The sequence below is a fragment of the Lutzomyia longipalpis genome, chromosome 2 (genome assembly GCF_024334085.1).
Source record: "Lutzomyia longipalpis isolate SR_M1_2022 chromosome 2, ASM2433408v1".
Lineage (NCBI taxonomy): Eukaryota > Metazoa > Arthropoda > Insecta > Diptera > Psychodidae > Lutzomyia > Lutzomyia longipalpis.
In genome coordinates this window covers 33,955,304-33,970,076 of record NC_074708.1, presented here as the reverse complement: position 1 = coordinate 33,970,076, position 14,773 = coordinate 33,955,304, and the positions used below count along the sequence as shown (strand labels likewise).

At 32.2% G+C, this 14,773-nt stretch overlaps 6 protein-coding genes across 7 annotated transcripts in view; 3 read left to right on the top strand and 3 right to left on the bottom strand.

Annotated features, from left to right (window-relative positions):
• LOC129790211 (serine/threonine-protein phosphatase PP2A 65 kDa regulatory subunit) overlaps nt 1-14,773 on the bottom strand; it is a 620,353-nt gene that overhangs the window by 3,108 nt on the left and 602,472 nt on the right. The window lies entirely within an intron of this gene.
• LOC129790342 (clavesin-2-like) overlaps nt 1-14,773 on the top strand; it is an 891,203-nt gene that overhangs the window by 694,082 nt on the left and 182,348 nt on the right. The window lies entirely within an intron of this gene.
• Nucleotides 1-14,773, bottom strand: part of LOC129790167 (chondroitin sulfate synthase 2) — a 178,164-nt gene that overhangs the window by 3,108 nt on the left and 160,283 nt on the right. The gene's annotated exons all lie outside the window — the stretch shown is intronic.
• Nucleotides 30-1,318, top strand: LOC129790399 (gametocyte-specific factor 1 homolog). Its single transcript, XM_055827884.1, has 2 exons — nt 30-402; nt 462-1,318. Exons 1-2 carry the CDS (start codon nt 211-213, stop codon nt 750-752), a joined length of 483 nt encoding a protein of 160 aa, XP_055683859.1. The 5' UTR covers nt 30-210; the 3' UTR covers nt 753-1,318.
• LOC129790400 (gametocyte-specific factor 1 homolog) lies at nt 1,595-2,636 on the top strand. The gene is made up of 2 exons (XM_055827885.1): nt 1,595-2,096; nt 2,162-2,636. Exons 1-2 carry the CDS (start codon nt 1,908-1,910, stop codon nt 2,447-2,449), a joined length of 477 nt encoding a protein of 158 aa, XP_055683860.1. The 5' UTR covers nt 1,595-1,907; the 3' UTR covers nt 2,450-2,636.
• On the bottom strand, nt 9,203-13,995 carry LOC129790424 (uncharacterized). Its single transcript, XM_055827911.1, has 5 exons — nt 13,944-13,995; nt 13,120-13,227; nt 10,306-10,502; nt 10,058-10,154; nt 9,203-9,986 (listed from the first exon to the last, which is right to left on the bottom strand). Exons 3-5 carry the CDS (start codon nt 10,393-10,395, stop codon nt 9,841-9,843), a joined length of 333 nt encoding a protein of 110 aa, XP_055683886.1. The 5' UTR covers nt 10,396-10,502; nt 13,120-13,227; nt 13,944-13,995; the 3' UTR covers nt 9,203-9,840.

Sequence of the window (14,773 nt, the reverse complement as noted above, 5' to 3'; positions counted from 1 at the left end):
GTGCATACGAACACATTATGCTGTACCTGGTACTCGTATACAACTGAATTTCTCCTTTGTCTTTATTATTCTTCTTATTTCTTCGTAAAGTGAAAGTGACATTGGCGTTCCTGTGCGAAGGTGCTGTGCAACCAAATTCACGAAAAATTGCAAATTAAAATTAAATTTAAAAAAATCTGTATTTAAATAAAATAAGAATAATTCGAAAAAATGTCGAATAAACCCCATGGATACTCAAATCTTGTGGAATGTCCGTACAATAGGGCACATCAGATTGAGAACGGACGTCGTTTTCAGACGCATTTGGTAAAATGCCGTAAGGAGTATGAAAAGCTGCATACAACTGAGAAAGTGCAGTGCCCTTTTAATGCAACGCACTATGTCAATGGCCCTGAACATCAAGTAAGGAAACTCCTTTCCATTTCTTTTGAGACAGAGTTTCTAACAACTTCCTTTTTCAGCATCACATTGAAAACTGTCCGGATAGGATACTCGTGGATAAATTCCAAAATCCAATTGTTGATTCCATGGAAGCATTGCAGAAAAAAGACCAAATCAAGATGACACCACAAGTACAGAGCGCTGATGATGAAGATTGGGATGATGAGCCTCCAGCACCAGCGTATGATCCACAGAAGTACTGCGAGAGTAACAATATTCTCCGTAGATGCAATGGGATGCAACCGCACGAAAGAAAGGCTTTCCGACAACAGGAACACCAGCGATTGAGTAATATGCGACAATTCAAATAAGGATGAAAAAAAGGATTTGTGTCAGTCATTTGTGGTTACCGTCTGCTATCACCAACGGATTATGTATTGTCCTGTTTCATGTCTACAAGAGTGTTACATCAATGTTACATCAGTCTTACTTCTTAGGCTCAAGTTAGCCTACAAAAAAACTAAAAGAAAAACTCAGTGGCTCAAGATGTTATGTAAATGTGTTTAAGAATTTATGTGGCAATTTTCCCTGATAACGAAAATTGTTTATAAGACTTTGGCAAAACATCCATAAAGTGATCCTTATACCTAATTTCCAAAACAAATATTGGAAAATCCTTCATCACAAAAATTCTTCAAAATAATTCATTTTAATTGTTTCACCAAGTCATTCATTTTCATTATTGCTTTTATTGCATAAAATTTTACATAAAACGAATGTAAATTTTTTAAAAATTGGAAAAATATTAGCTTTTTTAGAGAAAAATTGAAAAGATTGAAAATATCATTAATGCGAGAGCTTAAAAATCTTTTCCTCTATTTTTGTAAAGATTATCAAGGTTAAAAAAGTTGTATAAATAAATGTCATCGAAAAATAAGTTTCTTATCTTTATCGGAAATTGCGAATAAAAAACAAGTTCTTATCAAAACGGTTTTTAGTTCCAGCTGGGTAGTTCTTTTGGTAACGATAGACCAGCCGGGTACGTTTCGCTTTTATTCGCTCCACTCGGCGGATTCAATCGCCTCGTTAACCCTTGAAGGACTAATATTTCCTACCACAGACTTTCACCTCAATTTCTTCTCGTTAAAATAAAATGTTTTTCCAAGTTTTGAAGTAATTCAATTATCATCATTGATTTTTCTACACAAAAAAGGAGTTTTAATATCGACAAAGTAAATAGATGTTATTTTTTTGACAATTAAAAAAAATCAAATTGATCACGATGGAAAATCCTCCAAGGGTTAATTCCGTTAGTTTTAATTTTCGCGCTCGCACGTTTTAAAAGAAATACTTCTCCAATTTTGCTGCTCTTGCATAAAAATTCTTCCAGAAACTTCGGTTGGACTGCAGGTTCCTCGTGTTTTCACCATTTATTGACTAATTCGAGTGCTAGATCCGCTTCCCAAACATTTAATTTCAAACAAAATTGATTGGAAAAAAAGCTTTCTAGATTGTTCTTTGGGAAAATGCCCGGACCACGAGGATATGAGAATCTTGTAGAGTGCCCGTACAATCGGGCCCATCAAATCGAGAATGGCCGTCGATTTCAAATTCACCTGGATAAATGCCGCAAGGAGTACGAGAAGCTCCACAATAACATCAAGAAGCCGTGTCCCTTCAATGCCACCCACTTGATCAATAGTCCGGAGCTTTTGGTAAAAAAGTTTGCACAAAGTCTGCTTTTGCTCTTTCCGGAAGTAATTTTTTGTTTCCCTTTCAGCACCACATGGACAACTGTCCGGACAGGGTGCTTGTGGACAAGTTCAATAATCCAATTATTGATCACATTCAAGCTGTGCAGAAGAAGAGCACCGTGAAGATGATTCCTCAGGGAGGTGATGATGATGATGATTGGGATGATGAGCCCCCAGCTGCTTCCTACAATCCACAGAAGTACTGCGAAACCAACAATATCATTCGTAAATGCAATGGGATGCAACCCCATGAACGGAAGGCTTTCAGGCAGCAGGAGCATCTCCGTCTTGGCCACATCCGGGAGACAAAGTAAGAGGATAGCGCAGGAATTTGCCCATTCTTTAGCAGGCTAGAGTTTAGCAATCTTTTCAATTGATTTTCTCCACATTTTTTATTTCAAAAATAATTCTTATTATTAATCGAAGTTTAGAAGAAAAATAAACAAAATGAATTAGAAAGCATAGAACCAATTATGATAATAAAATAGAATTTTAAAAGAATATTGAAGTTCTGCAAAAAAATATTGCGTAGCAACAAAATCATGTCTGAAATCACATAAATGATGAATTTGAGTTCAATGAAATATACTTTCGCTGCGTCAACAATACATAAAATTTGATACATAAATGAGCGTCAGCTTTTAAGAAAATATTAAGTTACGACAACGAAATAGTTCAGGGCTTTTGTGAATTACAAGAACACACAAAATGTCTGTAAACAAAACATAGTATAGCAGGAAGTTTGAAGAGCCTCTCTAGAATTTTTTTTCTATCAAACATTTAATTTTTTTTTATACATACAATAATCATTGAAATACAGATATTCCTAAAATAAAGGATCCAATTTTGAAAAAAAAAAAATATTTGAGTTTTTATTGATTCAATGAAAATCTGAATTTTGCAGACACTCTGGAAAGAAAATTGGACGTTTTAAGTCGGATAAATTGGCAGCTTTTCAAGTATTTATGCTTTAATTGAGCTTTTTCTGCTGCATCTTGTCACAATGTTAACAACCTTATTAGAAAAACAGCACGAAAATAAAAACTAAATTAATTCTAAAGAAAAATTAAGATTTAGTTACGGAAACTTCGGGCCTGGGGTGCAGTGGATAGAGCGCTTGATTGCGCATCCAAAGGTCGCCGGTTCGAATACAGAACCCGGCAACGCGCCCCATCCGCCAACGTGCAATTAGATCACGTTGACCGGTTGGATCAGGAGATTGATACACTCCTATCCGTAAAATGGCCCACACGTGGTAGTATCTAGCAAGGCCGCCCACTACTTCTCCGCAAGGAGAACAACAACATCATATAGGGTGGCCGGCCCTGTTCCTATATGGGACGTAGCGCCAAAATATTTTATTTTTATATACGGAAACTTCAAACTTTTTGAGCAGTTTTTGACCAATTTTTGTAGAAGAAAATATGTGATTTTTCTTACATTTTCGTTTTATAATCGAATATTGATTAAAAATTGGATTTATTGTTTTTGGAATTAGTTTTTTATTTAACTTTTTAACACTTTGAAGAATTTATTTAAATAAATCCAAGGAAATTTGAAATAAAATTTCACAGATTTAAGGTATGTTTATGGCATCTTCAAAGCTTTTCAGCGATTTTTGGGGCAATTTTGCAACAAAAAATTAAAGATTTTTCTAACGTTCTCCTTAAATAGCTAAATATTTAATTAAAGGTTTGGATTTCTCTATTACAACATTTTGAACAATTTGTTCTTAAAGAGTTTTAAAGATTATTAGATAATACTTTGCTCACTTTAGTTGAGAAAACATGATGAAAATACTGATTTATTTTGAAGATTTACAGGAGAATATTATCTCTGAAAAGCTTTCAGCTTCACCGCTTGTTTCAACTTAAGAATTCTTTATTAAATCTCAAATTAAAGAACTTCTTATGCTTTTGAGAAAATTAAATTTGATCCTTCAAACTGTTTATATTTAGAATGAGTACCACTAACTAGAATTTAATTAACTAGAAAAGGCTAAAAAGCAACGCCCAAGTCTAATATTTACCCACAAACATTGTAAGTTAAAATTGCTTGCACTTCTATGTGCCACACAAGTTTTCAAGTGAAGTCTCTTCTTTTTTGCAAAAAAGGAAAAGTCACTTTCCACTATACCCCATTTCCAAGGTAAACTTCTAAAATTATGCTATATTTACCCCACTTTCCCGCATAGACAAGAAGAGCTTTTCTAAACAGAATATAGATATCTCACATTCGACCTTACACAACACTGATGCTTCTTAACGTTTAAGCCATGTGGAGATTGAAAAAGAGTCTCTTGGGTGCCCTAGAAAAGAAAATATGTGGAAAGCCACAGGAGAAAATGGATACAAAAAAAAAGAAAATCTTCTTGTTGGACAATCACTATAAGCATGTGAAATGATTTTGATTAAATTGTGTCGTCTCTCCTTTGAGCTTCGTACTTCAATCCTTTCCCGTGCAAAATATATAATTCGTTTTCAAATTCCGAAAAAACATTTTTTCTGAATCTTTTTTTAAAGCTTTTTGATTAAATGCAAAAAAGTTTACAACTTATGGAATGTATGCAATACGTGACTTGTAGTCAAAGTTATTTCGATTCTTTGTATAAAAGCTCAATACTTTGCTATTGTGCTTTGGGAATAAAAATGAAAAATGTACTTTTGGGAATTCGTACAAGGACTCGTACGAACCACACCCAAGATTTTGTTCCAGAAACAATTTTTATATGTCCAAAATGTACAAAACCCTCCTTTTCTACGTTATAAAGTTCATTGAGAAAAAAACTGAATAATCTATATAAAATTAAGCTTGTGGCAATTAGGTAAACGAGAATCGGACGCGAAATACTTTTTTTTGTTAAACATTACCTGGGGGACCGAACCATGTCAATTTGCTTAATGTTTGGTACTAGTTAATTAAATTAAATTAAATTAAATTTTTCATGCCAAACCTTGATAGCACAGAATTATTTCATTCTATGGAATTTATATTAAAACTTTGGCGTATTTTTGGGGAAATATTTTATACCAAAGACTTTTTTCACGGTCAGTATATTCGTTATAAAAGATTTATAAGAGCTTAACAAATCGCTAAATATTTTTTAAACTTAATAAAAAAAAATAAATATAACATAAAGCAGATAATCTCTGTTGTTCTGTAATTTCTGGTATTTAAGTACAAATATCCGAGCTTTCGCCAATTTTTTTTTTACCAAGTTGTTGACGTGCTGGATTTTTTCATGAACAGTCCAGGCATTGTCCATCCAGCCATATAAATTATAAATAACAAACATTATTTTTTCCTAGCCCTTCGCGTGACACAACTCTGCACCACAATTCCCCTCCATATTAAATTATTTATCATTATCCCCTGATTTTATCGGTATACCCTCAAATGACTTTTAAACACTTTTAATTTAATCTCATCATTTAAATTAAAACATTGCCCCATATAAAAAGGGAATCTCAGTTTAAAAAATAACCAAAGCGTGTACTAAATACCATTGGTTAGGGAAAAAATCCCTAGAAAATTGGAGCGAAAAAGGGGGATATCTCATTAAAATAAAGCCCTGTAGGATCACAAGGAATACAAAAAAGGAAAGCAAGTGGCTTATTTTAATGAGATTTCTGTGTCATCTGACTTTCCTGCAGAGCGTTTATGGGCACAAGGAGAAATATTGCGCTCGTTTTCTTTGATGATTTCTCCCCAATTTACGACATCCCGCACCGAGCGATGGACGTATGGCAGTAAAAGCTCCCAAATGCTTGGGCTTTCGCCTGACCCACACTTAAATTGACAAAATACTTCTATGAAAGCTCACGTATTGCCTTCTTCGCTTTTTTTTCTTCTATTCCCATTTATATTGAATTGCCAGTCAGGGTGTGCGGAGAAAAAATTTACAATATCCCGCTGAGATTTACACTCAACCCCAGAATTAATCCTTAAAAATGGTGAAAAATGGCAAGGATACTTAAGAAATTCTAATTTTCCACTTTTTCTTGTCTTATTAATCATTCAGAATACCACGCTGTGAATATTAATAAAGAAACTTGAGGGGACTTTTATTTTCTTTCGTGATTTTTTTTTACCACAATTATTCAAACTTCTTGTCGTATTCTCGTTTTCCTAAGTTTTATTTTTGTTAAAAGTTTTCATTTGTTTTAACAAGAAAATTTTAAAAATTAAGAATGATTTTTAATTTTCGGAAATTTTATTAAAGGAAGCGGAAAAGGATATGGAAGTAATTTAAGAATTTGTGAGTATTTTCTTACCTGAAAAGAAAACATACGTAATAAAATGTATGAATAGAACCATTTTATCGACATAATCTCCTCTGTTCACTTTAAGTTATACGAACCTCTTGAGATTTTCGTGCTTTCGCCGCGTTATTATCCTTTTTTTCGTGCTCCTCAAGCTCCCATGCTGAGCTTTTCATGTGGCCTGAATGGGGGAGCCATTGGATGGGGGAAACATTGTAAATTCTGCCATTATTTTATGCGATGTAACTCAAGAAATCATCCACCAGCTGCGGGTTGGAGATATTCTACAACGCGAGGGTATTTGCGATGATGACACTGAAAAGTGTTTTGATTTAAAATGGTCAATTTTTGGGGGAAGATTCGCTCCAGTTAGAAAGTGGGTGGTTTCACAGCGTGATGATGGGGCGATGGATGAAGAAGAAAAAAGCTGTGAAAAGTGCTGATGCCGATGATGATAACATCACTAAGGGCTCAAGCATTTTCTTCTATATCGTCTTTTTTCACTTCTTTTCTTTCCGTCTCAGATGAGCGAACAAAGACATGAAGCTGGACAAGATGAAGAGAAAAAATCACCACAGAATCGGGTATAAGAAGAGAAAAGAATGGATGGCAGGGGGTTATGGGTTGAGGGTGAATCTTGGGGATGAAATGAAGTTGGAGTGTGTGTGTATAGAAAGAATGTCGAAATTGTGAATGAAACCAAATACCACAAAAAGCATCTGTTCGATTCTCTCGTCGTGAAGCTGTTGCCCTCGTCCATATTATTCGCGCATTACATTCTGTTTTATTAACCTTTTATTCATTTCATCAAAAGTAAGTTTTTCATAACATTTTTTTTCTTCTCATCTTTTCATCCTTATCCAGGTATTATAATTAATACTTTTCTACACCAAATACTATCTATAAACACACATTTATACATTTTTTGTGCCATTACTTCTCCACCTTTGCAATTAGATCTTTTATTTTCTTCTAAAAATTGATGATCTGAAAATTGGTTCCATATTTTTCATGACGAAGAGAAAATTAATATCGCATTCTTCAAATTGCTACCACTTTTCAATTCTTCTTGAATCATTTTTTTTTCTTGAGAATAAAGCTATAGTTTACCACATTAGAATTTATGTGTTACATAGACGTAACACATTTATTAGTTTTTTTTTTGAAATTCATAATCTACTCAATTCTATACATCAGTTTTTCTTTTAAATATGGATGGATACTTTGTTGTTTTACCGCTTTTCTTTTACTATAAACCCTATAAAATACATTTTTAGTCAGTGATCTGAATCATAATAATTTACATTTTTACTAATAAATGCATATTTTTTTATAGAATGCTTTTGTGAAATAAAGAGCAATAAAAAAATTTAAAATGTTTTTTTTTTGTTATTTTTAGTTTGTGGATATAAAAGAAGTTTAAAACAATAAATAAATTAGATACTAGATGAGCTTTAAAAGCATTTTAGATAAAAGAAAATCAATCAACTAGATGTGTTATTATATTTTTATACATAAAGCCATTACCACAATCTTTTCATTTTCTCTCATAAAATTTTGGTTTGAATTTTTCTTTAATGTTTTATTTATGAAAATCGAATTTGTGTCTCCAATTTCTCCAATTGCGATATATTCTTCAAGAGTTTTTCTGATTTTCCAACTACATTTTTTTGAAGAACTGCTCTTTTAATATTTTTTAAGAGTTTCTCATCTATTTTCTAGAGAAAAAGTAGTTTTTTTTTGGCACTGCATTGCATATGTTTAGAGTTTCTCACATAAATCATCATTCATATAAACTAGATCGTAATTTATTGTTAGTGAAACTGTGTGTGTGTGTGTGTGATATTTTATTATTATCTAGAATTTTTTCTTGACTACAGTGGTTGCAGGGAGATTTGCACAGGAAACGCATTTATATAGAAAGTGAATACATAAGTTTTTCAGAAATTTTAATACATTTAATACACAGAATAAGTAGACATAGAGAAGATCAAGATGAAGACTTATATTAGAAAGAGTAAGATGTTACATATTTTTTACGAAGGTTAAATAGATAAAATATTTAAAACTTTTCTGATTTTAATTTGAAAATACAAAATATGGTAATAGGGGCAGTTTCATGATTGAAATTTAATTGAATTTTGTTCTCAATTTTTTTTAAATTTTTAATTCAATGAAAAGCTCATTGGTGTATGCTTGACAAGCAAATAAATGTTTTTTAGTCTCTACATGAATTTTTAGTCAGTTTTTTGTTTAAAAAAAATTTTTTTCAGAATAAAGTTTGGAGTCAAAAGATCCCCGAGTAGAAGATAATTAATAGTTCTTTCGTAATTTAAATTTAAGCAATAAAAAAGCATGTCAGGAATAGCGAGGTACAAGCAATTAGCTCTTGTATGCTTATGTTCATCCATCTGAGCAGGTCATTAGTTTATTAAATACAAATGAAATTGTCCAATGAAACTACCCCATGTAATGTTCACCTTTATAACTGAAAGTACATGATAAAAAAAATCAATTATATCATGTTCCAAAAGTTTCAAAGGAGCAATTAAAATTCTTTAAGATGAAATTCTTTTAAGTTTTGCACGTAAGATTGTTAAGCAAGCACGTGTTAGGACTTCAAAAAAAAAAAAGTTTTCTCTGAAACAATCTTCGGTATTCGTGAGTGTAAAATTCAAACGATTTTATGTGAATTTACTTCTTTTCGCTATTTTATATAAAAAAGCTTACCTAATAAAAAAAATTCTACATGAAAGAATATTACATCACTTAAATAAATCACAAAGATAGAATACGTGCAGTAAATACAGGTTAAGTAGAATTTAATAATGATATTGGAATATTAGAAATATTTTACATTTTTAATAAAAATATTGAATTCTATCAGAGAAAATTTTAATTATTCTTTTGGCATTGTAGTCTTTCCCTTTACAATCCTAATAAAAATAAAAATTACGTTACTAATAATAATCTACAATCTACATCGCAATAATTAGTTGTAACTTCTATACTTACTATATAGGGACTTTCGTGCTCATTTGCATTTTTTCATAAACTTTCACGGTATTATGTATTTTTATTTAAATAAAAATTATGTTTTATCGTATTTTTTTTTTACAAAAGTTAACCATTCTTTCATTTAATATGATTTGAATTTCCCCATACAATCCTACAAAAAAATCATGCATTTCTTCTGTGAAAGATACAAAAAATAGTTTCCAAAGATTTTTCTTTAGATTTTTCTTTTTGCTTTTGTTTATATTCAGAGGAATGTACAAAAATATTTCCCAACTGAATTTTGGTTTTGGTTTTCCTTTACTCTATATTCTTTGATATTTAGAACTTTTGACATTTTTTTTTTCTATAATGAATGGATTTGGTGTTCCTGAAATTTTGAGGGTATTTGAGAATTTGATTCAGTTTGAAATTTAGGAAAATGGAAATCAAACAGCCTCAGCACTAGACTCGGTAAGAACGAGTTGATGAATGTCCACAGCGGACCTAGTTTTTCGGGATGATTGTAGTGGAGAAAAGACCGGAGGACCGACGAAAACAGAATTTTGTCGAGGCCTCGAATACATTGGAAGTCCTAATTTGTTATGTAAAAAAAACCGAGAGGAATAAAATTGTGCACGAGAGAGAAAATGTTAATCTACTCACCTCTTGCATAAATTAAATTTTGCTGTGGAATCTGCCCGGTGCAAGTCCCAAAGGTTGGCATTTGAACGGAAATTCCCATCTTGGATACTGATGCTCTCTTGTGGTATTTATATAGCAGACAGAAGAAGAGTAATAGCGGTTAATAGTGGAGGTTACATTTAAGTGCATTATGTGCATTAAATACATGAACTTTGGTAAAGTAAACACTTTGCTAATTAAATGAAAATATTTCTATGAAAATTTTGTACCTTATTGTGTATAGATATGCTGTCAATTTCCGCAAGAGGACACGAACTTCGATGTTGCTGCTGAAATTTTGGCTGATATGGCTCCAACATACGAATTTTTCCCCATCGATGGAAGAAAAGAGCAATCGCTCCCACCCATAGGACGAGCACAAATAATACGATAAGGACTTCCTCTGTGCGAACGATTATTTTTGGTCCTACAAATCATACAACAAATAAATTGAATTTACAGAAATGCTATCCGTATCAATCTGTCAGGATTTATAAAGGACCTTTTAAATCCAAAATACAAACATTTTGTATTTCGGAAGGTGACTTTACGAGTGAAACTTTTTGGCAATGCTTTACATGAAATCTTTAGGAAAATGGAGCATGACCAATTATAGGTAACATCGATAACATCAGTACATGAGAAGATATCTATTGATTGAATATGAATAATTTATTGCAAGAATAGTGCTCAGTTTCATCAAATCGAAAAATAATTTAAACAAGGCATAAAAGTTCGAAAATGCAATTTTCGTCGTGAAAGTAATCCCATCAACATGAATCTTCTCATGTTCTTTAAGCTTTTGGGAAAACAATGTTCTTTCTCATACATGAAAAGTGTTTTTGAGTCATTCTTCAATAGTGTTAAAATTCTATGTTGTAGAACAATACATATAATGTACATAGGTAGTTTGTTAATGTAAAAGAAAGTTTCACTGGGTAGAGAGAGCTTCATCCATTCATTCATTAAAAAACTTTGTCGACTTTAGGAACTTTATCTATTGTTGCTCCACTACAAGCAGGTGCATGATATTTCAATAAGGAATAACATTTGAAAGGTAAATAGAAGCATAAAAAATGATGCAATACAGACATAATTGAAGAGCATTTACTTAGGTTTTTATGCTAAAAAATTCATCGATTTTTTAAAATAAAAAAAATTGTATGACACCAAACAAAAATAAAAGTAGGTGATGGACGAAATTATATGTAGTTGAGCTACGGTAAATAGAGTAAAAGGGGTAAGAGAGAATGGATTATAATTATTTTCTTTGAATTTCAAACACAACTCTTGCACAGAATACGAGACAATTTAATTATATGGATGATGTAGAATTCATGTGATAGCAGAAGAAAGGATTCTTCTCCTCAATTAATCCTTTATATAGTACATACAATGCATTAGCTTGCGGTACATGTATACAATTAGGAAGAAAGATAGCAACATTGATTTAAAACATTCCTCTTTCTCTTCAAGAAATTGCAGAGTGTTAGAGCCTTAGCAGGTAGTTTACCTTGTACATATATATGTGTATTTTCCTGATACAAGTATTTTATTGATTTTTATAACTTTTCAGAACAGAGGCAAGGAATTTATTAAAATATTTATGTGTGTCACACTCATATTCCTTTGTTACTTTTAGCAGGAAAAACACGTTGCCTGCAATAATACCCCCAATAACACCCTACAAAGTACCTATTTCTCCTTATAAATACAACAATTTAGCTTCCTTTTTCATTTTAAAATACATATAGGTACCTACATGGAAATTGTGAAAATTCCATAGCTTCATCCCGAAATAAATTATTTAAAATTCCACACATAATTTACACCAATTCCAGAAGCATTGTGGAGAGATTACGTTACAATAAAATAATAATCTAAAATCAATTTACATATTATTGTTGTAGATTAGAAGATTGATAGGATTTCAGTGTTTCAATATTACGTGACACATAGAACACTGGAATTGTTGCATGAAACCATATTTTTTGGGAAAAATGAACATAACATAAATGTACAAAATGTGCATTAAACAAATTTCCAATCATATTTATTATGTATGTTCAAAATCAACAATGTTATTCAATGATTACAGAGTCTGGCACGGCCACTGATGTATAATATCAACTAAATCACATGTAAATTATAACCCATGCATGCATGAAACAATAAATTGTGGTAAAGTAATAAAATTGTGTTTGATTTCTGTGATGTGCATGACTTATTTCGCACAGCTTGATTTCAAATTTACTATTGAGATTTATTTATGAACTCCTCACTATAAATTTTCTTCTAACAACGAAGAGTTGATAAAAAGAATTTTCCTTACTATTAAAGAAAATCAAAGAGGATGTCATATGGGGCAATTATGTATGCATTAAACGTCTGGCCGTGATTTAAAATTGAATTTTATATTTTTAGTTTGACCTTTATAGCTGAAATATCGCGTGAAAGCTCATTATTTTGTTATTTTGTCATTTGAGATCACGTGTACAACGATGCACTATGAGGGGACGATGCAATTATGGAGATATTCATCCGACTCTGTAATTAATTTTCTCTCGTCCCACACTATGGCAAAAATGAGCCTCGAAGGGCCAAATGAGGGTGATAATATGTCAAGAAGATTCACCACCACCCCCGACATATTGCACCCCCTGTAGCAGCATACTCATTAAATACAAAATACAACATCACAGAATTCTCAATCAGAAACAATAGAAGCTGCCATGGACGCATTTTGAGGATAAATGAGAATGGGAGGTGAATGCTGAATGCAAATCAATGCTTTAGAAGAGACAGGCATCAGATGTAACTCGGAAATGTAACATACTGTCCTGGCTAACTTTCTCTCCCCCTTCATCCTCTTCGCACAACCCTTTTGCGGGTTATTTCCATAATTCATCCCAAAAAGCAATCATTTGCCAACTGACAAATTGCACTCGTTAGAGGGTGTATTGAAAATTATGCCGGAAGTGTAGAAAAGGGTGCTAACATAGCCCGTTAACATTTTGTCAAAAGTAGAACATCGAGACACTCACCATCATTTCCTGTGGTTGTATTTATTTCAATTGTTCCTCGCTGTGTCTCCGTAACACCCTCGCTCACCTCTACGATGACTTCTGGTCCTGGCCAATTTGGGTCCCATTCTGCAAATGAATAAATTCACAAAAATTATGCAGTTTTAGTTGTTTCAGGAAAATATTGAATTTGCAACTCTCTCTCTCATGTTAGTTGCAAAGTTTTATCTCTCTACAAGTTTCCGTAAGCGGCGCATAAGCTATTGTATGTAGTTCTCATATAGCAACATCCACAACCATAAGACTATGTATTGTGTTGTATTTTGAATGAGAATGCAAGTTCTTCCGAATTTTGGACTAATAAATTACTTTAAAACTCCATTAGTTGAAGAATTAGCCAAAAGTCAATTCAAGTAAAAGACTAAATTTATGATTTTGTGTAATTGAAAAGTTTGACGTTGTATATTAATTTTAAAGGCCAAACAAATCACGAAAGAAAAGCTTTTTCCAAGTACTTTAGTACATGATTCCAAATTAATTATAATCATGCTGGGAGCTTACGAGTGGTCTTCATTGTTAATTTTTGAACTAAAATAGACTGAAAGATTAGAATGGGGGAAATTTTACGTGAAAATTTATTTTTAGATTAAGGTATACGTTCAAATGGAAAAAAGATACAAAATTTGCACTTCACTTGATGAGGTAGAAATTTAATTTTATTTTTAGCAAATTATTCACTCCTCTTTTTACCTTTAATAGTGAATTAAAGACATAAATCAAATTACATGGATGTTTATCGAGGATGATACGAAGCAAAAAGAACAGAAAAAATATAATTAACTTACCTGCTGACACTCTGGACTCTCGAGGAGGACTCGTTGTTCTCTCCAGCTTGAAGTTCTGTGGAAATTGAAAAAAAATTAACATGATTTTAAAAATGAATGTAGAGCTGCTGTTTAACAAAGAAAACCTTCATAATTTCCTCACAATCAACTCTATGTTTATTTGATTATCCTGAAAAATACATACTGAAGGGTATGAAAGATTGTGGGGGTGGCTAAAAAAAGAGAAATGAATGTGGATATATATTCGCAGACTTCATTGACTGAATGAATGGTGATTGCCCTCATTATGGAAAGAAGAAAATCCCTAACGCTCAATTGGAAAATTCTCCAACAAAAGTTTCCACAACAACTGTTGAAACCCCCCAGCACTTTTTATTCCCTTTACTCCGCATGAGCTTTTTATTTCCAACACGCGTTCTCATTTTCAAGTACATACCATATACAAATTAAATAATGAAAATTCTTTCACATAAGAGAAATATTTCATTGCCTTGGTGGAAAAGCCTCTCAATGCTGACTTTCTTGTCATTTTTTTTCTTATAGTGTGCACATTTTAAAACAGCATAAATAATGCGAGGAAGGAAATACAGAAATTTTGTTTATGAGAAACAGGATGAATTTGTTGTTCATTTTGTTTAAGGTTTTATTTTTTTAAATAAAAAAAAAATTATGTCCTCTCCGTCATTTTTCCGTACGTCCGTTTGTCTGTCTGGAGTTAGCATAATGACTGTTGCTGAGAGCTTTAAGCTCTCACAAATAATTTCCCGAAGTTTTTCATGGAGTTTTCAAGAGTTATTAACTAAAAAAAAACTAGAAAAAGAGTCTTCAAA